Below are 21,336 nucleotides of genomic sequence, written 5' to 3' on the forward strand. Positions count from 1 at the left end.
ACTGCAGTGATCTCAAAATAAACACAGGGAAAAATGGCCTATAACTCGATCTGAGAAGAATTGAAAACATAACTAAGAAATGAATCAACCTGAATATGCAAGAGCCGAACTACGTGCCACTACTGGCAATGTATCAATCAACAAATACAGGATTTAAGCAATGTTATCAACAACCTAAACATTTGTATAGCCAGGAAGTAGTGGCGCAGAAGAGGATCTTGCAAAGAGACAAAGGCAAAGATATTGTAATTGGCATAATTTCCTTCAGAATTATACGGGACCAAGAGCAAGGAGAGAAAATGTTAAACTCCATTTACCATTGGAATTCAAGAGAAACGTGGGCAATAATAAATGAAGGGACTCTGTCACAGAAAGCATCATTAAGTAACAGCATACATGCAGTAACGGGTGGACAAACATTTTAAAGAGGTTTCTCAAGTTCAACTAAGTCACGAGAGGAAGAAATGGAAGAGGCTACAGTGACCTGGGATTTCAATTTTAAGAAAGATATAATTGTTGATGCAATAACAAAATTAAGGAACTCAGGTGAGGCAGGACGCAATGGGGTGACTAACATCATGCCAAAGGAAAACAAGGAGGCCTGGGCACAGTTTATTAAAATCCTGTTTTGGCAAATCTCGAGAACAAGGACAATTCCATCATCTTGTAAACTGGCAATAGTTTTCCCTATCTTTAAGAAAGGTGATAGATTAAATCCAAACAACTATCGGCCAATTGCCTTGTCAGACGTAATTGGTAAGTTATTTGCCTCACTCCGACATAAAAGGTTATCTAAATGGGCAGACGAAGAAAAATCATTGATGCAAGACTGACTGGATTAACCAGGGGAGTGGGGACAGATCTAAATCTTATGCTATCGAGCAAACTAAAGCCTGAAACATTAAAATCCCATCAAACTTTGTTTCTAGTATTCATCGATCTTCGTCTAGCCTTTGACAGTGTCAATAGATCAATGCTATGGGGAAAACTAAAGTTGTGGCAGTGTCCAGATGACGTCTTACATGCCATAATTGCTCTACACACTGACACAAAAATATTTATCTCATTAATGCTGAAGGAGCTCTAACGGATGAGATAACCACAGAGAAAGGAGTGAAACAGGGCTGCCTGCTGGCTTCGTTGATCGTCAAGCTTTATTTAGCTGATTTGCCTAATATATTTAATAATGTCAACATATTTCCCCCTAAAGTAAATGGAACACCAATTTCTTGGGTCATATACGCAGACGATCTGATGTTATGGATAGGACCCAAGTAGGATTCCAGAGACAGATAAATCTTCTTCACAACTATCTTAAGAAGAAAGAGCTTGAAATAAATGCAAACAAATCTAAAATCATGTAATTGGGTGGTTAAGTGGGGGAAAACAAGGCAGACGTTTCAATGCAGAGCAGGCAAGGAAATAATCGGAACTACCAACGTTATTATATATCTGGGAATCTCGTTTAATAAATGTGTAAGAGAATGGTAATGGCTTCAAGATCTGAAATTAAAGATCAAAATGTTGTCTGCGCAAGGAATCATTCTACACCTCAAATTCACCATGAAAACTCGCTTGTTTTACACACAGAAAGTAACAGCAGCAATAAACTTCGGCAGTGAATCGGGTCTGAATTTAAGCTGGACAATATGGAACACTCTGGAAAGGTATTTCTGGAGGAAGGTCCTGCGCTTACCCATGTGTAATCCAATCGCAGCAATCCGGTATGAATTGAGGATTCAAAAGATGCAATCCATAGGATTATGGAAATCTTTGTCACTACTACAGAAAATGTGCATGTCATCGTCAGCAAAACCGTATCACATATTGGGCTTATCCTCAGATGGGGCTTATCCGGGCCTATTAAAGAGATGGTATGAAAAAATGGCAAGGCCAAATTGATTACCTAAATGTCTCAATAGACACACTAAGAGAAAATCCCTGCGCTGTTAAATGGAAGGTAATACAAAATGACTGGATAGAGACCATCAACAAAAGGTTGTTTCTCAGCTCCTTACTGAATTTAATGTGTGAAGCTAGTGCAATAAAAAGGCCTAATGAAATATCTAGTAAGATGCCCAAGCCTCTATCATCAGGACCAATTTCTTCACCCGAGACTGAACTTGTATCCAATAAAAAAAATACTGCATATGAGACATTCAAAGAAGCTCAAAGACAATCAATGCAGATTATGCAAAAAAGAGATGGAATCAGTATGTCACCTCAAAACAAAGTGTCTAAAAATTAAATCTAGTAAGTTGCTTCCTTCCACTTGGTAACATTTGCACCAGTGACACTTGAGATGGACGAATGGTGGCAACAAATCCTGCAAGGAGAAAATCATATGCACACATGTGTGACAGTTGACGTTTTGGACGAAATCCTAAAACAAGATGTGTAATTGCTTGAAGCACTATAATGAATGACTGCGGAGAACAGGAGGGTCCTTAGTCATGGCGCTTCCTTGATTTGATGCTTTTGTGGTCCTCTCTGCGCTTAGTGGACAATTATTTGCGATAAGGTAGGATTGAGGATGTATTTTAGTTCTAAGAATGGAAGGAATGTTGACTTTTTGAACTAATGGAGCATTGGACACGTAATGTAATGTAATACAAAAGTTTGTAATAAACTAATAAAAAAAAATAATAATAATATTTGCTAAAGTGTGATAGATGCAAAACGCAGGTGCTCATCCAGATTTTGGTCCCAATGCATGGTGCTTTACACGAGAGAAATCCAGTAAATGGCCTGAAGATCTAGGATTTGCTCATTCTATCTTTGACTTATTGACAAATAAAGAAACTGGGGCATCTTTGGAGCTTCCTAAAGCATTTTGGAGATGTTCATGTGTCAGAATGAGTCGCAATAATGTGCCTAAGGGCATCGCAAAGTTCCTCCAGACCGCCCCAGATTTGCTCTCAGGCTGCATGAGCAAATCTGAAATGTTCAGGCCTCACCCAAGTGAAGAGCTTTGGAAGTCAGGCCCAACGTGTTTAAAAAGCATTCTATTTTTGGCTAAAAACTCTGACTTCTGAAACGCTATATAACATTTATATTTGAATTCATAATAGATAATCACAACTTTTAAAAAACATTTTAATTACTTTCTATTTTCTTTGTTGAAAGACTTTTGCGTGAAGTGGTATTTTCAAGCATTGGGTCGGGATCATCCTTAGCTTTTTTCATTACAGCCTTTGGAGAAGGATGCCAACATATTTGTGAGATATAAGATGTATGCCTCAATTCAATATTAGTGCACATGACCAAAAACAGAAGGAGAGACGATAACACTGAACCCCATGATGATCAGGACCAAATTATACCTGTCTTCACCATATGTTCTCCGTTCCTCTTGAATTATGACGTTGTGTCTTTCTTTTCTTTCCCTCTCAGGATGTTTTCCTAATCTGTTACTCTGTGGTCAGCCCCGCCTCCTATGAAAATGTTCTTGCCAAGGTAAATTAATATTTTTGAAGTTATACCTCTGTTCATATTTGGATGCCTGCACATGTACAGAGTGCACATTTGGGGAATTTGAGTAATCCAGATGTTTCGGCTCAAGCTGTAAGAATAATACAATTGGCTAATATAAAATAATGGGACTGTACCTGCTGTGTAATATCCAATTTGATGGTATTATATTTAAGAACTTGGGAGGGGGATGTTAATCAAAATTAGAACTCTCAGTGAGTGCGTCGGTCAATCAGACTGCTCGAAACCCTGGATGAATCACATGATCCAAGACTGTCAGAGCAACCCAAGTGCTTAACGCACCCACCTTGCTGCAAGCCATAGCCAGTCCATCGCCGCCAACCCCTACTTTCTGGTTTCCACCCTCATATGCTGTCCCCCTCTTCCCATAACCCTGGCCGAGCCCCGACCTGCCTCTTCCCCCTTACCACTGCTCCCCTCAGCTTCCAGCATTACTGTTTCAGCATCTGCCATGGAAATTGAAGAGAGTCTTCAAGCAGAGCCCCGCCTTTCATCTCCATGGCAACCAGTCACTGCTTCATCTATCCAATGGCCCAGGTGCATATAGGGAGCAGCCTTTTTTTAAATTGTACATTGCTATAAGCACCCCACGGGTTGCCTTGTTGTGCTAATGGCAATAATCAGCCGTCCAGGGGACATCACCAAACGGTAACAGCATAGGGGCCTGGATGTAAGGCCCTTGCTATGCTCGGGTCTATAACCTGGGCTCTGGGCCATTGCCATCTGGGCAGGCCCCCTGAACTGGTGATATCTGCTTGATTAACTACTCAGCCTGTGCATTTTGAACACTGTTTCTTGTACTTAAGAGGGATTCCATCTTTCTTTGTGAACATGCTGTGTATTACTACTTGTATGCACACGTTTCAAGCTGCGGCAATCTACTGCTTCCATACTTTATATCCACACCCAGAGATATGTCCGTGATAGTTCCTACTCAGCATTATACTCGAGGGAAGCGGGTTAAAGTGCAGGTGACATGTAACGGAAGTGTCTTTTGCAATCCTTGCTATCACATTTCTTATTCTCGCCTCGTTCCCAGTGGTATCGTGAGGTCCACCATCACTGCAGTAACACCCCTATTGTCCTTATTGGCACAAAAATGGACCTTCGTGACAACAAAGAAACTATTGAAAAACTAAAAGAGAATAGACTTTCGCCCATCACATTCCCGCAAGGTCTGGCACTGGCAAAGGAAATTGGTAAGATTCCTGACTGCTGACTGTGTGTCTCTTCCTCTTGAACAGTATTTATTCCCTACATGACTTTTCTTGCTGAACTAATGACATCTAGTTACCCACCAATATTTAGAAATTGGGCAGCACTTTAACAGTGGGACATAGCTACAAAAGTAAAATAGTGACACTCTGAGTAAGGGGTATGCTGAGGTCTTACAAGCAAACAAGATGATCTGCAAATCTCCATATTTGAAGGGACCTATAGGGGATGTGCAGTGGGTGAACAGTCTTCATGCTACTTCAAGAATGTCGATGTACTATGTATTCGTACTATAGAAGGAGAACAATGGTGTGAGCACAGGATAATTTGCTTCCAAGCAGACCCATCTTTTTTTTAGCTCCTTTACAATTGGTGGGATTTCATGAAACCAGTTCCGCAGGAGCTGCTTCAGATTGTTGGGGAGTTCCTGAAGCTGCCACTGTTGGTGTAGCCATTTGGTCTCCTGAGGATATCTCACCATAATAACACCCTTTATATGTCTCTCTCTCTCTCTCTCTCTCTCTCTCTCTCTCTGTCTCTCTCTTTTTCTCGTGCTCTTTGTGGTTTTTTTTCTGTAGGTGCTGTGAAGTATGTGGAATGTTCTGCCATGACACAGCGTAACCTGAAGACCGTGTTTGATGAAGCCATTAGGGCCGTCTTGGAACCACAACCCAAGACAATGAAAAAGAAGAAAACGTGTTTGATTATCTAGGGGTAAAGACATGTGGCATTTCTCCACTTCAAAGTTGTGTAAGGAGGCTATAATGGTTGGCATAAGTTGTCTAAGTATTCTATTGCTTCTCCTCTGCCTTTCTGTGTTTTAAACAGAGCATTCTACTCTTCTATTGGGTGTAATGTTCTAATAGCAATAGCGTCCCCTTCCTTGGACACCTGGTACTAATGAGATGCCCTTGGAGTACACTTGCGTATTTCTATTGACTAATGGTCCCGCCTCCCTTGTGGCCTTCTAGACGCGCAAGCCCAACATGTGGATGACGATGCCACCACTGATCTTGCTAAGGCATCAGTGCAGAGACTGGCTTGCTCTATGTATCTCGGGTCAGCCTTTTGGAGGCAACACTGAAAATGCGACCTACAGCCTGAAGCATTTTCTAAATACAATTGTCCAACAGTCTGGATGCATTTCCCATCCCAAGCTTCAACGAAGGTGGGAATCTGGCTCAGGGGAGATGGACACGCAATTGACACTGCCAAAAACACACCGTCTTTCAGTAGGTTTGGACATGCCATGACTGACACGACGCCGTCCCTTCATGCCTCTGGGAGAGCAGCCCAGCAATGTTCCTTTCTCTTGCCTGCTTGCATGTCTTTTGCAGTCCCCCATTTACATCTTTCACTCTGGAATGTGTGAGGCAAGACTCTTTATGAAGGAAACACAAATCAGAAACAGACAACAACAGATAAGACATTGCAGAGGTGAATCCTTGAGCTTCCCCCTTCCAGTGCCTAATGGTATAATCTGAAGATTATGAAATCTTAATAATAAATGACTATTAGCCTAACTAAGGTTCATCCCATTGTCTTCTTTGAATGTAGAGATATATTATAATAAAAAGTTGTGCAAAGCCAAACATAAAAAACTCTGTTAAAGGGACATTATCGTTGCAGCACATTATCTAAACACCAAGTAAATGAACCAGTTATGGTAAACTACGCCACAATAACCTGTACCCCGATAAATGCACTGTTTGGATTAACCCCCAGCACATCACAGATGACATCACAAATGGCATCATCAGTGACAGTACTGATGACATCAAATATCCTAGTAAGTTGTTTTTGTTGTTGTTTTTGTTTTGTGACATTAAGCAGTTTAAACACCGGATTTGACATGGACGTACTGCAATGAAAGCATGATACACATACTATAAAGGTGCTGTATTCGTAGACTTTAACCTTGCACAATGTTTTTAGCATACTCTCTTTAGAGTTTCACATAAGCTAATGATGCACATACATGTAACAATAAGCAGGTCCCATACGCATGATGACAGACTCTAATCTTAGTTTCGTTCTCTGATCATAGTAAGTGTTTGCCCCTTACTGGAGCTTCCCTGTGTGTGCATATGATTTGTATGCATTAAGTAAACTATGGCTTTCCAGACACATGTCTAGTTATTCTTGTATACGGAGCCCTTGGCAGCAAGTTTAACATACATGAAGGTTGTGATAGCCTTCAATGTATGATTCTACTAGCACAATCTACTGGATTGAGAATGCTCCATTTCTATGGTCTATGCTGCAGTCATTGCCTGTTTTTATGTATTTTTAGATTGCTCTAATATCGACAGAACTTCATTAGAAATGCATGTTTGAATATGTACAATTTGTGATACTGAGAGGCCTACCTATCCACCTTCATGTTGGTAGCAATACTCTAATTTGAACCCCTTCTAAGGACTTTTCATGAGGATTAATAAAGAGTAGTGATGTTATTATATGTGATACATCCATGATGCCATTTGTGATGTCATATTTCATGTACTGGGTGTTAGTCTGTGCAGATCATGGCACGGACGTGAGTTATGTTGCATAGTTTACCATAACTAGTGAATTTCTTTGGTTTTTAGATTTTGCGCTGCAACCAAAAGGCCCTTAAACAAAGTTTTTTCACCTAATTTCACTGGTTTTTAGTAGAGGAACTTAAACATAACTTCCCTTTAACAACGTGTGTTCACTGAATGTCAATGCTTTTTATAACTGAAGAAGTTTCTTGATGTTTGAGCATTCGATGTAAGTCATTATAATTCCACTTTTAATATATATGGAATAACTATAACATTATTTTAACAAACAACCTTTTTGCAGTGCATACTGATGTGTATCACTTTTATGAATCACATGTTGGGGATGCAAGTCATGGTTTACATGCTATGGGCACCACCAAGCCGGCCTCAATATCCACTGCACCTAGCCTGCAACCCGGTCCAGTGTCCACTAGGGCATCAGGGCTACTGCACATGGGCTGCAGTCACTTCAGCAATATCTCTAGCCATGACAACCAACCTACAATAGAAATGGGGCAGGGCAACGTAACCATAATGCACCTTTAACAATGTTTTTTTCAGTGATTTTTAAGGCTTTTTATAACGGAAGATGTATCATTCTGTTCCAGCACGGTATGTAAGTTATCAAAAATTCCTCTTTAAGAAATATGTAACAACTATAAAAATCCTATAACATATATTTTGTGGCACCCATTGATGTGTGTAACTTTGAGCAACGCATGCTGTTTCTGCAAGTTATGGCTGAATTGACTGGGGCTTGAGGTTCAGCCATGTCCCAGGCCTTACCAAGCAACCCACAATAGCCACGAAACCTGTTGCAGTCTGGTGGGTATGCCGTAATGGGATGGTGGGCCATTGTCCACGGCCGATGAGCGTAGAATGTTCTAATAGCAATAGTGACCCCTTCCTCAGGCATCTGGACAGGTATTGAAAATCTTCACTTGGTTTGTTGATCCAATCAATGGTTTGAATCCACAATGATTGGCCCTCTTTCCCCACACTCCCGCTAAACAGTGTAAACTGGTGAAAAATCATGGAGATTCCTCACAAACTTACTCTCAAAGTTCAAAACACACAGAAGCCTATAGGTCATCCTGCAAAGAAACAAAAAGGTCTTGCAAACTAGGCAGGACATTACACCAGGAGTATATAATTGGCTTAAAAAGCACTGCCCCATAATTTTGTTACCCATATTCTCTCAGAGATTTATCTGTAAAGCAGGGAGCAATTAGTTACTTACTGAGCCTAGATTGCATATTATTACCAATAAACTCTACTATTATTATTATTATTATTATTACTACCTGTAGGAGACATTTTCTTTGAAACTACGGTGCCTTCATCAATATCTATCTGGCTTACTAGATGCTGTAAAAAACAAAGGTGTATTTAAGAAATCTCTTCCAAGCTTGAGTTTTCATCTGTAAATTATCCAAAGATCTGCAGCAAATATAAATGCAGTGTCTGGCAGAAGTATGCATAAACAGTCTTTGTAAATTCAGCAGTAGAAGGGTTCTATGTTGCAAGGTAATGGTCGTAATGAACCTTCACCTATAGGGCTTGGATTGAAATTTGCAACCGGGGCAGGGGAGCCATAATCAGGTGCCTCGGATCGTGGCCTGAATCCCACGATCTAAGCCCGTGCTCCAAGCAACCTGAAGGCAGCTCACCTGCTTGCCACCCCCCGCCCTCCCTCTGGTGTCCCAGTCTACCCTCTCAACCTCTACCCCACTTACCTGATCCATTTGGCATGCCACCACTGCTGTCACTGTTTCACGTCCTTGGCTTCCATGGTAATGCAAGAGGGGGCTCTGCATGGCGCCCTGCCTTCTATCACCATGGCGGCCATTTTAGGTAATTTTTTTGCTTGATGAACAGGACACCGAAGTGCCTCATGTTCTTTCACACAAAATACATTGTTGTCATCACGCTGGGTTTTTAGATCGAAAACACGGCGCCTGCCAGATCGGGTGGTAATGGCGCTGGGGCCCATTGTTAATACCCTCACTGAATTCGGACCTATAACTTGGGCCCCTGGCTGTGCGGATCAGTTTAATTGCTTTATTATACGACAGGGCAGCATCTAAGTTCTGAGTCTGTGCAATACGCGTTCTTTGCATTGAGCTTAATGTTACTGTAAACTATACTCTTCAACAATGTTGTAATCATGTAGTCTCACATCGGCACTCATTAGGAGTACAGTGGTAACCCGTAACACCAGATCTGGCACCTGACTTCCCGGTGTCATAGCGACATTGCAATTCGTGGCAGCGTGGGAACTCAGGCGCCGGAATTTGTAAGTCCTCATTCCCATAAAGTTCCAAAGGACTCCATGGGAATGGGGACTCGGAAGCACCGGCACCGATGCTAACAGTGCCGGTGCTTCCATGGCAACTCTCCTTCGCATGGCTGCTGCGCCCGGCAGGGTCATACCTGTCAGGCTCAATGGCCCCGGCAGGCAGACTCGTTATGTGCCGGTCCAGAACATGGGTGCCAGTAAGCTTACCGGCACCCTTGTTTCCGGACCGGACCACTCTTAATGAGGCCCATAGTGTTCCTTCTACTGCCTGGAATTGACTCCACGTATTTCGTTGTGTTCACGATGAACCAAGAACCATTCACAAACCGGAGCTGGCTACGAAAATCAAATACAGTCTCATTCTTGAGCAACACTACATGCAGATGTGATTGAAACCTGTGCAACACATTTTGAACTCCCTCTGAACAGGTCTATGTGCCCTCTAGCAATTGTCCTTTAATGTCTCAGGGCACGGGGCTGTATTTCTTTCTATTGATCTATCACTGACAGACAGGCACCTGATAATTATAATAACAATTATATTTTTCTAATGGGCTTAATACCGGAAACCAGTTTCTAAGCGTGAGACCGGGATTCGAACCTTTGTTGCAGTGCATTGTCTTGCTTCCAAGGCAAACGCGTTGTCCCTGACGACCAAGCTAAACCATCACATTGCGCCATTTAAATTGGAACTAGTGGTATCTTACAGTATATACACACACACACAGACACACACACACACACACACACACACACACACAGACACACACACACACACACACACACACACAGACACACACACACACACACACAGACACACACAGACACACACACACACAGACACACACACACACACACTGACAAACACACATGCACATACCCGCCCCCCCCCCCCACTGGGGAGTGATATTCAGAACTTAACATCGACAAATAATGAAGGACCAATACGTTTCTTCCCTTATGTAAGGCACTACCTATGCGCACCAGGTCTACCTGGAATAGAATGCCAACTAATGGAAATGCTCACATCATGTGATCTGTATGAGGACTTGGAGTGTGCACATTCATGTAAATCTAGTTTTGGGGTAAAGGCTTATATTGCAGGGGAAGTGTCTTTTTTGTGATGTGAGCTTTCTCGTCTTACTGCCCATGACGGTGTCTTCTTTTCTTCACAGGTGCTGCACTTAAAGACTCTCAACATCGTTACAGTGATTCTACTTAATTAGTGCCATTGAATATTTCACCACACATTGTTACCGTCCATTCATCCTCAGTACTTCAGTTTTTCTTGTCTGTATATCTGCTTTGTAGCTAGATTGTCTCATATGTTTACAGATTTCAGGATTGCCTGCCCTAGTCCACTAGACCTAGTTGCTTCCCAACGTTTCGATGGGCAATATTTGATCTATGCCACACACACACATGCCCACACACACACACACACACACACACAAGCACACACACACATGTGCACACTGATTAGAATGGATGAGGAGTGTTGGGCATGGTGTGGTATGCACTCTGTTGTCAAATAATCTTTGAAGTGCCATGTCATCAGTCTTTACCAATGAGGGCTGGATCCTCTTAGAACAATTCTTCTCATCAAAAATCCACCACCATGGGCCTATGTCTTCAGCGGTCCACAATAACGTGAAGAGTCAGACTGTGTCAAAACTATCATAAAATAAAAGCTAAAATGCACAGCTGCGTTGGCCAACTTAAGGATGAATTTAAGATCATATAAATACGCCTTCTCGATGGATGTTCTTTTATTTTGAAGCCAAGTTTCCATTTTAAACCTGCTGTTTCTTGATTTAATTTGCCTTTTCTTGTTTCTGCTTTTCATATGTTATTATGTCGTGGAGACAATTGAGCCTATGGTTTACTGCCACTATTCTTCCTGCTCTTTCTCTGAGACTTAATACAATACAGGGTTACGTTTATTTTTCATCTAGGAGCTTCAGATGCCATTTTAAGTGATGCTTCTCACTCCGTTTCTCTTTCGGATGCTTCCACAAGGCTGACTCAGTGATCCTATGAACCCCATATGCAGTCAGCTGGTCTGCAAAACTGCTAATCATTGCACACTAAAGCCTTTGTTTTGACTGTAGAGACACAATCTCTAGTTTATGTGTCATTCATCATTCTGGTCTTAAATGTGGTTTAGTTACAGAACTGCATCATTTAGGATATACAAGAATTTTGAAACCCATAATGCTATAGGGCTTAAGATTTTATTTTCAAAGCTAAAGAGGAATCTGACCATATAGATGGGAAAGTCTACAAAGAATATTGTCTAATCAAGGGAGATCCTATGGCAACAGGCAATCCTCATTGCCCACTGGACAGTCCGTGGAAATACTGAAAACGTTGGCATCCACACTTCCAACGTGTATTTAACTTTGATTATTTTCAAACTTTCGAGCGGGCCAATCTAATGCTGTGTCCATTTAGCTTGTTCACAAAATCTGGTGTATACGACGAATAGCATAACTTTACAGTGAGAGATGTCAACCTTCAGATCAAGTTAATTAATGAGTTACCTTCACATGGAAATGTGTTGGGAGTTAGGCTAGTGCATGTGCTCAAACCTATTGCTGTTTGGTGCTTATGTGGTCCACAATGGACAACTTCCATGCCTTCAATGCCACCATAGCAGAAGTCTTATTGATGGGTTGCTGTGCAATACACGTTAGCACTTAAATGTCATAGCAACGAGGCTCACTGGGAGCAAATAGATGGTCCAGCATATAAACATTGTTCTATTAATAGTCGTGTCTTTTTTTTACCAAACACACAGTTACATTGTCAATTTGCTTTGGGACTTTTTTATATAGTCTCCTTCTCATACATCCATACAACACTTGACGTTGCAAGTTTATTTCAGAAACTTTGAAAATCTGAACATCAATTGATTTACTAAGTTGTTCAAAAACAAATGATTGCAAACCAACTAAAACATGTTCCGTCTTGACTAGGTTCGAGTGGTATGAACGCTCCATAAAGAGATTCTGATGGAAGAACAGTGAATGGACATAGGTGTGTTCCTCACTTACAACATCTGAGCATTTTATAGGATGTCTACCCTGCCTTCGTATAGATAAAAGATATTCTCTTAGTAATACCTCTTGTATATGGTTTCCCAATAAATATACACATCTTCCAGCTAGATGACTGGGCATGTGTAGCTTTCTGACAAACTTTACCTAAGAACATACAGAGCTGTCTGTAAATCGTAAAGATACAATTTTAGGTTTGTGCCTTGAACAGATTTGTGTGGGTCATCACATGACTTCCACTTTCATTTCCACTGTGTGTGTGTGTCGTGTTGACATTGGTATTGGGCCAGTCTGAAATTCGGTATATCAGGGACGTCTTCTGGCAGAACCACTAGTCTATGAAGCTCCATATCACATCAGATGATACTGAAGGTGTTGCTAACATGGGTGTTTCATATCAAAGTAATGCTGTCAATGAGTGGTGCAGGGAGAGGAAATAAATGAAATGTAATCAACATTATTGATGAAGTCCATGGCAAATGGTTGCATGTTTAGTGATCTTCTTAAAACATTTATTGTTAGATCAGATGCCTTTGTGAGCAGTGCCTGATGAAAGTTGAAGGTCCGTCAAGGCATTACTGAAATGCAATATCTATTGTATATGTGCATGGACATAGTGCAGTTTACCATCCAATATAGGATCCATTTATATTGTGGTTTCAACGTTGGGCTCCTCATTTATTTTATTCACTAGGAAATAGATGGAAGCCATTTTCTGTCCATGATTTTCAAAAATGCCAACACTAGTTTGGACAAATTCCTCAGCATCTAATAATGGTTTTGTTTTGATTTCGTTAACACTTTTGAACTTGATTTGCTTTGTTTGAGATCGTTCAGACTTAAGCAGAACCTGATCCACATGTGGGCTGTTTGCTGTGGTCCTCTTGGGGTTGTTTGCTGTGGTACTGTTGACTTCTTAGTTGGCCATTTTAATGCAATTCTGAAGAATGTGATGCCTTTACCAAAATGGAATCGGGCTCTTAAACAGGAGACACACTTGAACACATTGATAATGGCAATAGACCTGCCTAAAGTTAAGCTTTTTGTTGAGGGCATACTGTTTCAACAGCCCTTCAGGTGTTCTATGCTTGCAATTGCTAATATAAGTATTGAACAATGTAAACTTAGTTTTGAATTGAAATCTTTTACTTCACCAATTGAGATATGTTTAAATCAAATCATGTATATTTGCACTCACTATTTGCATTTGTTTTCAAAATGTGTCATGTCCAATTGTTCCACGTGCCTTTGTGTAGGCTAATTAAGCAGCTAGTAGTAAGGTACTTTGTGGTGGTCTTTGGGAAAAGATTTAGAATAGAATAGAATTGGGTGATGAGGACAATGCCAAATGTACATGCATTTGTTGCATATATTTTAAGCCAACACTAAAGGCGTGATTGCCACAGCAGTGTTATTAAGGTTAAAGCCATTTTATGAAGACACTTGCCTTTAATTCATAACCGTGATCCATACTGTATGTGTCTATTGTGAAGAATCAACATTTGAGCACTATCTTTCAGCACCAGCGGGCCCCCAATTGTTTAAAGGAAATTTCTGTGATGGTTCCGCCTATTACACCACTAGAGAGGTATGCAGTGATAAAATCGCAGCAAAAATGTTGCCTGTACAAAAAATCACTGCAAAAATACTGTGGTTTGACCCGTTAAAGGTGTACCCCATTACACCATTTAAAGGGAGCGGGGGCTGCAGCGGTGTCCCCTGCTCCTCTTAAATGGTATAATGGGTACGGGTCTTGCGGGGGTGTCCCCCGCAACCTTTACATGGATTGCAGTGGCAAAACCACAGCCTTTTTGCCACGATATTTTGAGTCTACGGCCATTTTTGCCACAATTTTAACACATGGAACCACTAGAGCTTTGGGTGTCAAAGTGTGGGTGATGTTGCACGTGGGCAATCAGCACTTTCAAATTATGAATGTACATTTTCCTGCAGATTCTATATCGGATATCTGCTAATGGACACATTTGTATTAATCCTACATGTGTCTATGCATTTAATGAGGCACTGCACCCTGACCTACAATGTTGTACATGCACTATCCTGATCTGTTGCTAGGATCATGGGTGCCATCTTGCTTCTGGACCTTTGGCAGTTGAATTCCTTTCACTCCACTGCTGATTTGTCTATACTTGTCAAAAAGGATTTCACAGAATGTACCTTTTAACTATTATTATTGTTGGATATGATATTATTTGTACTCTGTGTCCCTGGTGCAAAATCACTTTCCTGCAATCGCTCTGAATGTAATCAACATACTTTTCATTGGCCCTCATTACGACCCTGGCGGAGAGGGATTACGCCAGCGTAATGCATGGCGTACCTCTCCGCCAGATTACGACTTTCCGTAGCGCCATGGTGATTTTTACGCCCGGATTTTCCGGGCGGAAAAATCCATGGCGCTACGGGACCTCTTGTTAATTACGCCACCGTAATCTACGGTGGCGTAATTAACGCCTTCCCCACTCCCATTATACCCTATGGGGCAAAAATGGGAATGGGGAAGGGTAAATGGGGATTGGGGACTAACCGCCCCGCCAAGGTCGGAATGGGTTGGTAAGTCCGCCAACCCCCATGGCGGAGTTGGCAGCTCTGCGCCATGGACCATGGTGCAAATTGCACCATGGTCCTCCGCCAGGGTCGTAATGAGGCCCATTGTCTTTTATGGGTATGTTTTCAATGTAAACTACACTGTTAATATAATAATAAAATGAGATTTGTATAGTACGTGTATCCAAAGCAGTGGTACAACGTTTGTGAAAAGCACCATTTTGTTTAATTGTTCGGCGTGTGTGGAGTTTGGCGAGTGTGGTACTGACAGCGTTTCTACCCTCAACACTGCAGCTTTAGGGCTTACTGCACACAATTACCCAGACTCGCTTTTATGTGGAAAAGGTCACTTTAATGTGACAGGCCACAGCTCACAAAGAAACGCTAACCTGGCTACCTGGTCTTACAGACTAACATATCCGTTTTAACAAATTGCCAGACAGTTATTATTAACATAATTCCACACGCACACATATATTTGTGAAGTGTTAAGCTTTGTCTGCTGTGTAGAAAAGCCATCCCCTTGATTCTGTTTTGCGCTCCTTTGGACAGCGAGGTTTATTGATACATCAGAGATATGTTTGCTTCTATCTTCAATCATTTATCACTGGTGAGCAAAGGCAAAGTGTGAAACTCTTTGAAGTTGATGCTGTGAACTATTGTTCCCCACTTGCTGATGGCTGGTACAATTGTGAGGTCAAATTAAGAAATGGCAATACTCTGTTATTACAATGCATCAGAGGCCTGCCCAAACTTGAAACACCAGGTGCCTTCCCAGATGATAGCCAAATGAATGCATAATGGTTGTGAAAGACAGAGTGAGACACACATGAAAGCCCATACAGTAGCATTGCCAAATTGAAGAACTAGGATATGAGCACAAAACCCCCACTGAGATCAGGGCATTTCGTTTGGAGGTAAAAGGTCCTTGGTGAAACAAATAAATAGAAGGAATTAATTTCCAGAAGCAGGGCCGCACACACATTTTTTTCATACAGCCATTCATAGATAACTAGAATGTCAGATACAGAGTTGGCAACGTTTATCGAGACAGCAGTTGCAGATGCAAGGGGTGGAAGGCCAAAGAGCCAATTACGGGGAATGGATTGTGGTGTTTCATGGGATGCAACAAAGTTTTGCCCTCACTGATTTCCACTCACTACATGATTGGCCCGTCTCTGTGGGATGCTAAAGCCTGAGCTGCCTTACGAGTCACTGTCCAATTAGGGCAGAGCTTTTTTATCAATTGCACCATGAAGAGTGCCAAACAAAGGCAACACTACATGTTGTGCTGACTATCAAATTATGTCATGAGGAGGCCACCAGGGGGCGCAGGCAAGATGGCCGCCTGAGCCGATAGCTCTGCACCCAGCCCCGGGAAACCTGCGGAGTTGAGCAGGAAGAAGGAGCCCATCTCTCAAAAGCTTCTCAAAAAAGGCCGTGTGAACCCCTGCCCACCCAGGGGGTCCAGTCCAGGAGTTTCTCCGATCACCCACGGGCCGAGTTCGGCCACCCGAGGTCTCTGTGGCCCCTCCCCCCACGGTCCTGAGCAACACGCAGGCGGTGCGCGCCAAGGCCGCAGCAGAGCACAGGAGCGGGGAAACACTGCGGCCGCCTGCGGGGGTGTATCCACTTGGAGCGAGAAGTCGGAGGCGGGGTCCCCGGAGGTTCTGCTGCGCGCTCGACATTGAACGAAGACGCCTGAGGAGCTGAACGCGTACCACATCGCCCCGACACTCCACCCACCCACAGAGTTGAACGGGCCCACCTAACCGCACACCAGAACTCCCCAGCCCGGGCCGTCGCGGGAGCGCGCCCACACTACATCCAGCTGGGGGACACTGGAGAAGGCATGTTCCAGGTGAGAGTCCCTCGGGCCAGGACTTCATGAATTGGCCCCCACGAATGCAGCTCGACTGAAGGGGACCCCCATACCTCTGCCACGGGGGACCCCACCGAACACGACCAGCCATCTAGTGGTTTCCCTAACCACGGGGGGAGGATAGACCCGCTTTCCCACTGGCGCTGAAACCCTTGAGTTATTTGGCTGGCACAACCATAGACAGTCACTCTGAGGGCGCCTCCCCACTGTGGTTGGCCCCGGACTCTCCCGGTCTCTCCCCATACACGAGTCCTACCGTGGCCGTGGGCCCTGCGGCGGTCAGTTGCCACACTCTGCCGCAACCAGCATCCCATGAGTTGGAAGGAGGCCCTTTCCAAGTACCAGTTTGCGGCCGGAGGGGACAAAATGGTCGCCGGGTGTCCATCAGTGCCGCCTACCGACCTGGGAGCCATCCAAAATAACACCCAGATGATCTTGGAGGAGATACGTGGGATTCGAACCGACATGGGTGCTAAGTTGGCCGACCTTACCACTAAAGTCACCACCCTGGAAGACCGTGTGGAGGGAGTCGAGAACGACCAGCTCTCCACGGCGATCCTGGAGACGCGAATGGAGGCCAGGTTCCAGGAGGTACATCGAAGGGAGGAGGAATTACAGTTCAAGGTGGACGACATAGAGAACAGGGAAAGGAGGAATAACTTGTGTATTTTTTCGCCTTGTGGAGTCCAAAAGGGTGAGCTCGCAGGCACTGGAAGGCAAGGTTAACGATATCATAAGAGTCGTCATGGGGGCGGAGGCCGACATCGAGATTAAACTTGACAGGGTGCATCGAGCCGGCGGAGGTGGTAGAGGCCCGAGGTCGGTGCTGGCCCGACTGCATTACTATAAGGACAAAGCCAGGATTCTGGAGAAGGCGAGGAACTTCGGTGATAACCAATACGGAGACTCTAAGGTGGCAATCTACCAGGACCTCTCGGCCCTCACCCTCGCAATGAGAAAGAAATGTGGAGCCCTTACCAGATGGTTACAGGGTAAGGAGGTCAGATATCACTGGTGCCACCCCTTCTACCTGGCATTCGAGTGGTCGGGGGAAAGACACCACCTGGTGACGGAGGAGGACATTCTGCGTGCCACTGGCGACCTGGTGGGAGACCGTGCCGGTCCGTCCGGTGGATCTGGGGTGAGGCCAGGAACCCACCGCGGGGCCCCGACAGACTGGGACAACCCAGTGGCAAGACCAAGGTCAAGGGGGCGCGCAAGTTCCAAAAAACCAGGCACCCATCATCGGCCTCTGAGGACCACCTGAAGTGACTGTAACACCACTTCACCATCTGAGCATGAGATTTCCCAGTGACCATGGCCGCTGGGGGCTATGTTGCTGGCTCTCTAGGGCCGGGGCCTGTGGACCACATGGAAGAGCGTCACGTCGGTGCTGAGCTAGGCCCGTGGGGAGTTTTGGGTCTGTCCACTGTTGTCCTTTCCATAATGTTTGTTATCTGGTTCGATGGACCTGCACGTCGGGTCCGCGCCTGGGGACACGGGGGGAGGCGGGGGACCTCGGGAGCAAGGTTACGTCTCACAAGTTTGGCTTAAAGGTTTACACACGTTCATTCTGATTTAAAGAGAATGGGTTATCCATATGTTCACACTACCCGGGGCTGGGGTAGAGTCCTTGGTGGTTCGTTGACCGTCCCCGAAGGAGATCGGGTGACATGGATGAACGCTTCAAGACGGGGGCGAGGGGGGAGGGGGAAAGGGGCAGGGGAAAAGGGGGAGAACGACCATCATCAAGGTCGAAACGGTAAAACTTAGAGGGGTTCACGGGGGGGTGGGGGGGCTAGCCAGTCCGAACAGGAATCTCCCATTTTACAGCAGGTCGCACGCAAGCATTATACTACAGTGAAGTTAGAGATGGACTACCTAGATGACAGTGGTTGAAGGCAAGATAGGCACACTCAATGTCAAGGGCCTCAATTCACAAAACAATAGGTCTCTGACCAGTAATATGTTCCGCAAACAGCAGCTAATGGTGCTGTTCCTCCAAGAAACCCATTACAGACAGGGGAAGGAATCACCCATCAGGGGGAAGGAAATCGGTGCCAACTTCTGGGCCTCCCACAGAAGCTCGAAGAAGGAAGGGGTGGGGATTCTCTTGAGCAAAACACTCCACCTTACTAATACAGAAACTAAGAGAGGCTTTGGGGGGAGGTTCCTGGGGATTAAGCGTACTTACGAAGGGGAACGCATAACCCTGGCCACCCTCTACGCTCCCAACTCAGGCCAGATAGGTTTCCTAACCCAGATCCTAGGGGTAATGGATGAATGGGCTGAAGGGGCCATGATACTGGGGGGCGACTTCAATCTCATAATAGATCCCGGGCTGGACTGGTGGACGGCAAGGGCAACCGAACCGAAAGGGATAACTAAAAATAACCTAACGTTCCAGACCCTGCTGAGGGAACACTACTGGGAGGACGTCTGGCGAGTGGCACACCCGGAGCCCGGGGGATACACATTCTTCTCCCCCCCACACCGCACCTACACCAGAATTGATTTTCTTTTGACTTCTAAAGAGGGGAGTGGGGTAGCTACAGCCCCAAGGGTTGAGGCAATAACGTGGTCCGACCATGAGCTTCTTGTGGTGGACTGGTCGCTCCCCCTGTCCCCCAGGTCAGCCCGGTGGAGGTGTAATAACACGCTCCTGAGGGACCCGGTCTTCAGGGAATTCCTGAGAGGTGAAATAGAGGCGTATTTTGAGACAAACGACAATGGGGAGACGGATATGGTGACAGTGTGGGAGGCGGCGAAGGCCACCTTTCGCGGTATCCTTATAGCCGAGGGTTCTAGGCGTAAGCAGGAAAGAGGACTCATTGAGGCCAAGATACGGACGGAACTCAAGAGCCTGCGGGGTAGGCTTACCCAAGAGGGGGCTGACAAAGAGTCCCTCCTATCGGAAATGCGCGAGAAATGCCAAGCTCTGCACACGGTCCTCATAGGGGAGGTGGTCAAGAAACTGAGATACACGCCACAAAAGTACTACGAAAAGGGGGATAGGGTGGGGACCCCACTGGCACATAGAGCCAGGGGTTGTAGACTGGAGAGGAGGGTTGGACCTATTAAAGTTGGGGAGGGTAGGGCCCTCAATAAAAAGGCAGAGATAGTGGGCTCCTTTGCAACCTTTTATAGGGACCTGTACACAAAACAAGAGGGGGAATCGCCGGAGGAGACCCGGGCCTATCTGGAGGAACACCGGGTACCCCGCTTAACAGAGGCCGAGCTGCAGGGCTTGGAGGGGGACATAGCGATGGAGGAGGTGGAGGCAGTATTCAAGAGACTTAAAGCAGGGAAGGCCCCCGGGGAGATGGGTATACGGCTGATTTCTATAAACAATTCCAGCCCATGCTCACGGAACCCTTGGCCAAATTGTTCAACCAAATCCGCAACAAAGAGACGATCCCCCCACATTCCTACAGGCCCTCATCTCGGTAATCCCCAAGCCAGGAAAAGACCCCACAGAATGCGGCTTCTACAGACCCATCTCCCTCTTAAACCTCGATGCTAAAATATTTGCCAGGATCCTGGCCACTCGCCTGGAGAAATGCTTGCCCCGCCTGGTTCACCCAGATCAGACGTGCTTCATATTAAATAGACAAGCCTCGGACAACATGCACAAAACCCTCCATGTGCTGCACTCAAGGGAAACCCGGGACGAGGAGGTCCTCCTACTGTCCCTGGACGCAGAAAAGGCCTTCGACTGGGTTAGTTGGGTTTTCATGGGGGAGGTCCTCTCGGCAATAGGGATGGGTCAGAGGTGGTTGGGATGGTTGGCGGCACTATATTCCACACCCACGGCCAGGGTGGTCGCCAATGGGATGGAATCAGAAGCCTTTCCCCTAGAGCGAGGAACGAGACAAGGTTGTCCACTATCCCCCCTGATATACGCCCTTTTCATGGAACCCTGGGCGATCTCGGTGCGTAACAACAAGGCTATCACTGGAGTACAGATGGGCGGCTCCCACTGTAAAATCAGCCTGTTCGCCAATGACGCTCTCCTCTATGTCACTAAACCGTCACGGACAATCCCTCATGTGCTGCGGGCACTGGATCGTTATGGGAGCCTCTCGGGGTACAAGGTCAATCTGGGCAAATCTGTGGCTTTTATGCGGGGTCGATTACCGGACACCGAGAGGGAGTATGTGGAGGGTCTTCCCTTCCAATTGCAGAGAGAGGGGTTCCGGCACTTGGGAATTCAAATCACACCTGACCCAAAGGACCTCTTCCTGAGCAATTTCACCCCTTTGTGGACTGAGGTCAAGAGAGATGTAGAGAGGT

At 45.0% G+C, this 21,336-nt stretch overlaps 1 protein-coding gene across 2 annotated transcripts in view; it reads left to right on the forward strand.

Annotated features, from left to right (window-relative positions):
* The window catches only part of LOC138582074 (ras-related C3 botulinum toxin substrate 1-like), a 68,588-nt gene extending 56,283 nt beyond the window's left edge, over positions 1-12,305 (forward strand). Inside the window, exons 4-7 of one of the 2 annotated variants that reach the window (XM_069653023.1) lie at positions 3,394-3,456; positions 4,532-4,691; positions 5,286-5,421; positions 10,710-12,305. In XM_069653023.1, coding sequence (XP_069509124.1) covers positions 3,394-3,456; positions 4,532-4,691; positions 5,286-5,419 — 357 coding nt within the window. In that variant the 3' untranslated portion in view covers positions 5,420-5,421; positions 10,710-12,305. Of the gene's footprint in view, positions 1-3,393; positions 3,457-4,531; positions 4,692-5,285; positions 5,458-10,709 lie in introns of both variants that reach the window. The other variant, XM_069653024.1, reaches the window with a different exon arrangement.
* Positions 12,306-21,336: the final 9,031 nt, after the last annotated feature.

Source organism: Ambystoma mexicanum, chromosome 3q (assembly GCF_040938575.1).
Source record: "Ambystoma mexicanum isolate Mex_15411 chromosome 3q, UKY_AmexF1_1, whole genome shotgun sequence".
NCBI classification, from domain to species: Eukaryota; Metazoa; Chordata; class Amphibia; order Caudata; family Ambystomatidae; genus Ambystoma; species Ambystoma mexicanum.